The sequence below is a fragment of the Glycine max genome, chromosome 9 (assembly GCF_000004515.6).
Source record: "Glycine max cultivar Williams 82 chromosome 9, Glycine_max_v4.0, whole genome shotgun sequence".
In the NCBI taxonomy this organism is placed as follows: Eukaryota; Viridiplantae; Streptophyta; class Magnoliopsida; order Fabales; family Fabaceae; genus Glycine; species Glycine max.
The window spans coordinates 40026441-40034336 of NC_038245.2; the positions used below are offsets into that span (position 1 = coordinate 40026441).

The window sequence follows — 7896 nt, forward strand, 5'->3', positions numbered from 1 at the left end:
TGACATTAACAAAAAAATAATCTCAACCTATGACGGCTTAAGAACATCATCAATTAACGTTGTCCAAAATAACTCTAAACGAGATTAACTAAAAAATAGCTCCTACCAAAGTTAGTCAAAAAAATCTAGCCATCATCGTCCCAAAAATTGATTGGATTTAAAAATCCAAACAAATATCCAATACATATCCAATTAATTGAATTGGATTTAAAATCCAAAAAATTAGATTTGGATATAAAATCAAACCATTTAAATAGATTTAAAGTGAATTATATTGGATTAGATATAAATTGATTTTATATATTTGGATTTTTTTTCACAGCCCTACATGTGGTGTAAAATTTATGCAAATGCATGCAATATACAATTGAAGACACAAATTATGTTTTTAACATAGCACAAAATAAATAACGAGGTGAAGACCCAAAATTGATTAACCGTACGTACGTGTATATAGCAAGGCCCCTTAGTAGGAGTTCCACTTGCCTTTTCGTTCAGTTATTGGAGGAGAATGAAAGGAGAGTCATGGAGATGGATGTGACAAGAAGAAAAGCAGAAGCAATGAAACCCCGAATTAAAATCTTGTAGTTTGTAAACTTAAAATCATCTGAACCTCTAGTATGGTTGTTGATGAACTTCTTTAATTTCACACAATGCAAAACCAGCTACAATGAACGTCCATGGCCAGAAGTAGACTAGTGTGTTGCATGCATGCAATTTCATTCATCCATCTAAGTAGAGACCTAACATCTTAAACAATTGCTTAATTTAAAAATAATATATTTAAAATTTAAGCAAATCTTAAGATAATATCTTTTACTAAATAATATCTTAAAGATTAAAATTAAAAAAAAAAATTGTTTCTCAACAATCATTTCCTCATTTAAAATTATATAATTTCATCTTCAATTTTTATAATCTTTTATGGATGATCGCGAGAATCATGCTTCTATTTTACAAAATTTGGTGATATGTTTTTCAATTTATTCTCCATGAGTATTAAATGGTCTCAACTAGCACCGTTATCACCATTGCAACACACCGTCAACCTAAGATTCTCATGTCAAATATTAAAAAAATGCTTAAATATATTTTTAATCTTTATAATTTAGTATTTTTTTATTTGTTTTTCATCATTGCAAATTTATTTTTGTTTCAAGTCCTTACAAATTTGTTTATTTTTTTTAGTCTTTAAGACATTTTAGATAATTTTTTAATTGTTCAAAACGTTATCAAAAGTGTCTTAGGAACTAAAAACAAAAATAAATATGATTTTGCAACAACTAAAAAAAATTTACAAGAATGAAAAATAAAAAAAAATTACAGTGACTAAAAATGTATGTAAGCAAAAAAAATGCTTCATAATTACAATGTATGCATTTAGAAAATTAATTGTAATTATATGCAAAAAAATATATATATAATGATATAAGATGATACTCGTTTAAATGTGAGTAATATGCAAACACTTGCCTGTTCACATAATCGAGAGAGAAAAAGAAACTGCCTGTTTAACTACGTAATTCAGGTTCGTATTTTATTTTCCAAAAAAATACTGGTTATGCACATTTAAGGTCTGCTGCTATTGCTAACTACCTATTTTCTACCTTTAACTATCCCTACCTGGATTATATTCGAATTGAGTCATGTAAGTGATTTCCCCGAAATAATTACCAATTACCATCACATCATTTGGCGTTCTAGAAAAAGCTGAAACACAAGGACTCGCCTATTCAGAGGATAATTTCTTATCAAAATGTCGACACTTTTTTCATGCACAGGTTTTCTCTAGTCTTGTGTTGATTTGTATTTTTGACAAAGTTTATGTTGATTTCCAAAAAGTCATAGGTATCAATTAAAAATATACATGATCGAAAATTCTTTCGCTTATTATAATACTGATTGACAAAATCATTTTATTTTTTCGATAAAAAAAAAACTTATATTAGATTTTAAATTCTATATATTATCTTAAACCTTCTTAAGTACCACCACTAAGCAGCAAATTTTATATATCTCATCAAAAACTCGACTCACCCAAATTTAACTTCTCGAAGGCAACAACAAAGTAAGAAACTTTCGACAATAAACATAGTTTGCATCAAATATCAGACCCTCATAGCAAAGATAAAACACTCCACACTGGACAACCTTATTCAACACACCACACACCTTAAATAGTTTCAAAAAACTCAATACTAATGACACAGACCACACCACTGGAGATAGTTTGAAAGCAGCAAGGGAAAAAGCACTCCTCCACAAAACAAGGTTGCTAAAAGTAATCTTTGGCATGCATATCATATCTTCTTAACAATAAAACATAACTCTCTTAACGTTCTCTTTGAGTGCAGGCAATGGTCTCACAGCAGCATTAGCACCAGGTGCCCGGGTGCTACGCCCTACACCACCACCACCGCCGCCACCCATCCCACGGCCTGCAACAGCACCACTTGTCATAGAGCCACTATCCGAAGTCTCGGGTTCCATGTAAAACCTTGCACGGAATGCAGCAAGGTGAGCATAGTATGCAGGAGGCACTGCAATTGTTGAACACCACAAATTAGTTAATGACCACATTAAGAAAAGCACAAATATAATATGAAGATCCACCAAAAAACAAACTATGACAAAAAAACTCACCAATTGAAACAGATCGGGTGCACCGAGCATATCTACAAATAACAAGGAACATTCAGTCATAAAATTATATATATATGATCAGAAATTGGAATAGTGAAAGATGAAAGGCAAATGCAAATTACTTACGTGTAGCAAAGATTATTGGTGAGTGTTTGCAAGGCATCAGCAGTAAAATTGTTTTCATCCCACAACACATGGTAGTGAGCAGGACGGCTTGTACCCTGCAGCATCAAAAAAAGCATGAGAACATACCCAACATCAAACTATATCATCAAAATAACACGAGAATTATATTTAGTGAGCAAGAGAGTAAAAAAGTTCACCTGTATTCCAGCATGGCTGCAGAGATAAAAGTCAAATTCGGTGGGATGGCAGATTTTGGAGTCAACAACAGTACCTGCAATATTTTCATTTCCAGGAGTATATTTAGCACCACAGCAGAGAACTTGTTATTATGAAAGTATACACGAAATAGTTAAATTAGAGTAAATACCAGGCAATATGTTGCCACTCCTGTCAAAAGAACTCTTATCGTGATGGTTGCTGGCAAAGAGCCTTGTGTGGTGACGCTTTTGAACCACCACAAAAGTCACAGGAGGCTGATAGTTGGGTTCCAGGGATGCACATGCCTGGTTGTGGAACAAAGCAAAGGAAATTTAGTTACCAAACAAAATATTCTCATAACCAAGAAAACAACCATTTCTCACCTTTCGAATAGCATCAAGCTCAAACAGTAGAACCTGATAAAATTGACCCTCACTAACACCATCCCTGCACATGATATTTAAAAACCATTATCACATAAAACAGATAATAAAATACAACAGATTAATCATCGTATAGTAATCACAACAAAGGCTTTATGAGCATGAAATATCATACATAGAGTAATCACAGCAAAGGCTTGATCAAGAGCATGAAATTACCTATAAAATATGATGCGTTGTGGCTTTTGTCCTGTAGCTCTCCTAAAAGATATAAGAAGTTCCCTGCCAAAAAAATAAAATGAAATAAGAAAATAATCAAGAAAACTAAGATTCATGATATTATCTAACTAAAAAATGTCAAGCAACCCCAATGTCCCAATGTGCATTAACCAGCTCACATATGAGAAAAAGGGAAGGAGAGTACTTGATCATTCCACCAGTCACTGTTCCTCTGACTGGATCTTGCCATTGTTTGAAAAGATCCTGGATGAGTTCCTGCCTATGAGCTTGGGCACAAACTAAACCAGCATACTTTGTAATTTCAGGATAGTCTTGCGAAGCCACAACCTACAGTTTAAACACACATGACTTAATTAAAGTCAATTGCAAAAAACATCTTCTAGTTTGGACCATTAAAAATAATTAAAAAAAAACTTACTGCTGCAATTGATGGACTTGAATCCTCTCCAGGATGTGGATGAGTCACATCAGCTCCAAAAATAATTGTAGGTCTGTCACTGACCAAGGGAATGCGTCGTGAGAGCGCATCAACCAGTACAGTGTTTCTCCCTCCAACTTTGACATTAATTTTCAAAGCAACATTTGCAAGGTACTGCTTGCTCATTTTGAAGACATGCTTAGTTAAGCAACATTGTGAAACAAGTCCTAGATCTGTCTCACAAATACGTTTGAGGTCACCTACACAAAACAAAATTAATGTTTTTCATTAATTTAATCAGTATGAAAGGTAAACAAATTACGAAGCAGTGAATGAAAAATTACCATATAGTGATCCATTATTATCCGGCAAGATAACAATGAGTAAATCAAGCTCTTTTCCTTGCAGTTTATTCTTGGCATCGTGATACCGAGTTTTAAGAACCTTTTCCACTTGATCAGGGCGAGCACTGACTGGGGGAACTACTGGCTCAGGTGTAAATGCCTGATCACATCAACAAAAAAAATTAACTAAATCAATAATCAAGGGAACTGAATGCAGGAACAAGTTGTGTAAAGGGAATATCTACATACCATTCCAGATATATAACACATCTGAGCAAGTTCATAGCAAAAACCGCGGGCAACACTATCTTGAACATTCCTCGAAAAGTTTATGCAGAACCAGTTGTTAACTGTTCCCCCATTAACCATTTTCTGAAAGAAATATAATTCAAATTAATGCATTAACACGGTTAATATATTATAAAAATTATAGAAGTATACAATGAACAGTAGTATGTATTTATTTTGTATAGCTACCAGAATGCAACAAACATGAAAATACCTTATTCATCATATTCCATTGCCCAACTTGAGGAAGACAATCCTTTTCTCTGCCCGTATCGTGATATTTGAGCTGAAGAGAAGATAACATGTCAATTGTAAGCCAATAAAAAATAATGCAGAAGTTTAAAAATCAATAAAATGATAGACAAAAAAATACCCATGGAGCAGGAAGGATGCGAGCTTCAACTTGAGCAAGCTTCTCACTGATCTTGATCCCAAATTCTTTGGCATAAGGATCTTCATGGTATGCATTGTGGTGTACTGTCTGAACAGTGCAAATGCATGATGCACATTATCCCAAGACAAAATAATTAATGCATATACAGAAATGGCACCATAAATAAACACATAAAGCAGGGATTGTCCAACCAAACAAAATCACAAAAACATCAAATCTACCAAAGAGGAAAAATATTACATAAATTCATAAAAAAAATGCCTAGACGGCATTATTCTGACCTGCATGATATCACGCTCCCTCTCAACAGGACGCTGGCATGTAACTTTCAGCAAAGCGGTGATTTGCCTCTCATTAAGCCTTTTTGAGTACCTTTGACCTTCCACTATCTTGCAAACCTACATAACCAGACAAGATATTAGCTAAACCAGGTATGTCCCACAAAAAAAATTAGCCAAATGATTATTGTAACATGAGATTTTTACCTCCATTGGCAAATAGTTAGGTCTCTGTGTATTGCCAACTTGCAGACAAGGCCACTGAGTATGTTGAATGACAAACCCATATGTCTCATAGAAGTACTCCACAACAGATTTCATGGTTCCCCTTTCATCTACTGGGAATCTAAAGATGAGAACCAAAAGAAAGTCAGCAGAAGAACTCATGTATTGCATTAAAACAAAAATTGCTACCAGTACTCACGTCAATTCTCTGGTTGCCTGTGAAGTCAGACCAGAGATACGATATTTCCTTCTCATGTTTCCACGATGTGTTACTTCAACTTTGATACCTCGAAGAGCTTTCTTGATCTGTTATTCAAGAAAAATAGAGGATTTCTTAATTAGGATCAAATCCTCCTATATTTTGTTTATAAGCAATGCTGAAAAATGATGTGGCAAAGCAAGTACACTTCACATTTAGTTACAATCGCTTATGCATGCACACAGTGATACATCATGTTACACTAACTAAACAACAAAATCTGACCTTAACACGATCAGCATCAGATAATGGCCGGGCAGATACATCTCTGTTCAGCAGTTGATTTACGAAGTCAATTACCGGCAATGGCTCAATAAATGCAGTGGAAGACATATCTGCACATCCATAAGTCAACATTTAGATTGAAAATCAAATTGACAGAACAAACTGGTTAAGAAAAACAAATCAAAAATCTAGGAAGAAAAGAAATAGGTGCACAGGCTAAAACTATGTTACTACAAACCAATGTTCAGGGATAGCCCCATCTGTGTAGGCCGAATACTCTGGTAGAAACCACGCCAGCTTTCCAATCCCTCACCTAAAGGCTGTCTTCTACCCAAATCAGGTGAATAAAATGATCTTCCTACAGGACAATACCTACAACATCAATCATCCAGTTAGCAAAGACTGTCACAAAAAGAGTGAAAAAATTTACTAAACAGAAATAAATCATAGAGAACCAAATTGTACTATAGAGAGAAAAAAAACAAACTGTAAAAGGAACCTTGTAGTAGGGAGTTCACGCAGAACAATGTCAAGGACCTGCAAAGCCTCTTGAGGAGCATCAGTTTGCCTTCCCTGTAAAAAGAGTCCTAAATGGTGAAGATCTGCCCGTGCAGCCAATTTTATCACAACCTTGAATTCCCTGTCCCTCCTGAATTGAATATAACAAAAAATTATAAAATGAAACAATGATGAAATCAAAAACTAAGAAGCAATCAGCAATAAACACTGAAGTAAACCTCTGGCCTCCAGCTCCTTCATCATCATCAGCAAGAACAATTCTGAACTCCTTTGACATAAAAGGAAGTGGTCCAGCAGTATAGAGGCTCTTGCGCCCATCGTAAGCAGGAAGTCTCTTACCCAAGTGAGATTCCCGATACAGCCTCACCAACTGCTCCATAACAGCACGGTTCACTCCTCTTGATGTCACTTCAGGAGTAATTGTTACCTAAACAACCACAAGCAGCAAATAAGTAATTTGTTAAACAGAATAATAACAATTTTTCCACCGATCCTTATCAAAGTTGGAACTTACATCATATTGATGCAGATCTTTGTTGGGCAACTCGGCAAAGAAATGATTAGCCTTGACAACACATTTGGTGCCATAGCTACCCTTTCCTGGTCGAAGAGGGAACCTCATTGATGATTTACTTGCAGGAGGCGGAGAAGGAGCAGCTTCAGAATGAAGCACCATCTGCGCCATTGACTGTTCCAAATCAACAGGTTCCGGCGGCGGCAGTGATGAACTGGCCTCAGATAATGCAGGCTGAGAACTCACCCCAGTTTGATAGAATTGAACTGAGGTTGCTTGGTGCAGCTCGGGTGCCGGTGGCCTGGATGGGCCACCATATGAAGGACCTACGCCACGGCCACTGCCCATACCACCACCACTTCGGCCACCGCCATACCCTCCACGGCCTCCTTGCTGAGAAGGCCCTCCCCTTCCCCTACCTTGATATTCAGGAGGGGCACCATATTGCTGTTGGGGCATCCCACGACTGCGGCCCCCACCATAGCCTCCTCGTCCTCCTTGGGGACCCCAACCTCTGCCTCCTTGGGGTCCAGCCCCTCCTGGGGCAGCAGCAGCAGCCTGTTGTTGGGGTGGTGCACTCCTTTCAGCAGGGCGTTGAGCCTCAGAGCTTTCACCCCCACTGGGTAGTTCAGTTCTTCTCTTTCTGACCATGATCTGCACAAATGGAACACATTTGTGATTAATAATTAAATAATCCATGATCAAAAGGCAAGCTCTATGAACAGCATTGACAATGCAAATAGACAACAAGAAAAAGAAACAAATGGCAACACCAAATCATGTCATCAAGAAGAAAAAATTAAAATGGCAACACATTTCAACAAGAAGCAAAAAGAATCACC

At 36.4% G+C, this 7896-nt stretch overlaps 1 protein-coding gene across 1 annotated transcript in view; it reads right to left on the minus strand.

Annotated features, from left to right (window-relative positions):
* Nucleotides 1-2069: 2069 nt before the first annotated feature.
* The window catches only part of LOC100780375 (protein argonaute 1), a 7010-nt gene continuing 1183 nt past the window's right edge, over nucleotides 2070-7896 (minus strand). The window contains exons 2-22 of the mRNA XM_003534036.5: nucleotides 7055-7708; nucleotides 6759-6967; nucleotides 6521-6670; nucleotides 6260-6393; nucleotides 6022-6131; nucleotides 5737-5843; nucleotides 5520-5658; nucleotides 5316-5432; nucleotides 5014-5121; nucleotides 4855-4926; nucleotides 4602-4724; nucleotides 4353-4512; nucleotides 4009-4268; nucleotides 3775-3917; nucleotides 3570-3632; nucleotides 3351-3414; nucleotides 3137-3272; nucleotides 2967-3040; nucleotides 2770-2864; nucleotides 2644-2675; nucleotides 2070-2540 (exon numbers count right to left, since the gene is read on the minus strand). Of these exons, the coding sequence (XP_003534084.1) occupies nucleotides 2311-2540; nucleotides 2644-2675; nucleotides 2770-2864; nucleotides 2967-3040; nucleotides 3137-3272; nucleotides 3351-3414; nucleotides 3570-3632; nucleotides 3775-3917; nucleotides 4009-4268; nucleotides 4353-4512; nucleotides 4602-4724; nucleotides 4855-4926; nucleotides 5014-5121; nucleotides 5316-5432; nucleotides 5520-5658; nucleotides 5737-5843; nucleotides 6022-6131; nucleotides 6260-6393; nucleotides 6521-6670; nucleotides 6759-6967; nucleotides 7055-7705 (3177 nt within the window). The 5' untranslated portion in view covers nucleotides 7706-7708 and the 3' untranslated portion in view covers nucleotides 2070-2310. The remainder of the gene's footprint in view (nucleotides 2541-2643; nucleotides 2676-2769; nucleotides 2865-2966; nucleotides 3041-3136; nucleotides 3273-3350; nucleotides 3415-3569; nucleotides 3633-3774; nucleotides 3918-4008; nucleotides 4269-4352; nucleotides 4513-4601; nucleotides 4725-4854; nucleotides 4927-5013; nucleotides 5122-5315; nucleotides 5433-5519; nucleotides 5659-5736; nucleotides 5844-6021; nucleotides 6132-6259; nucleotides 6394-6520; nucleotides 6671-6758; nucleotides 6968-7054; nucleotides 7709-7896) is intronic.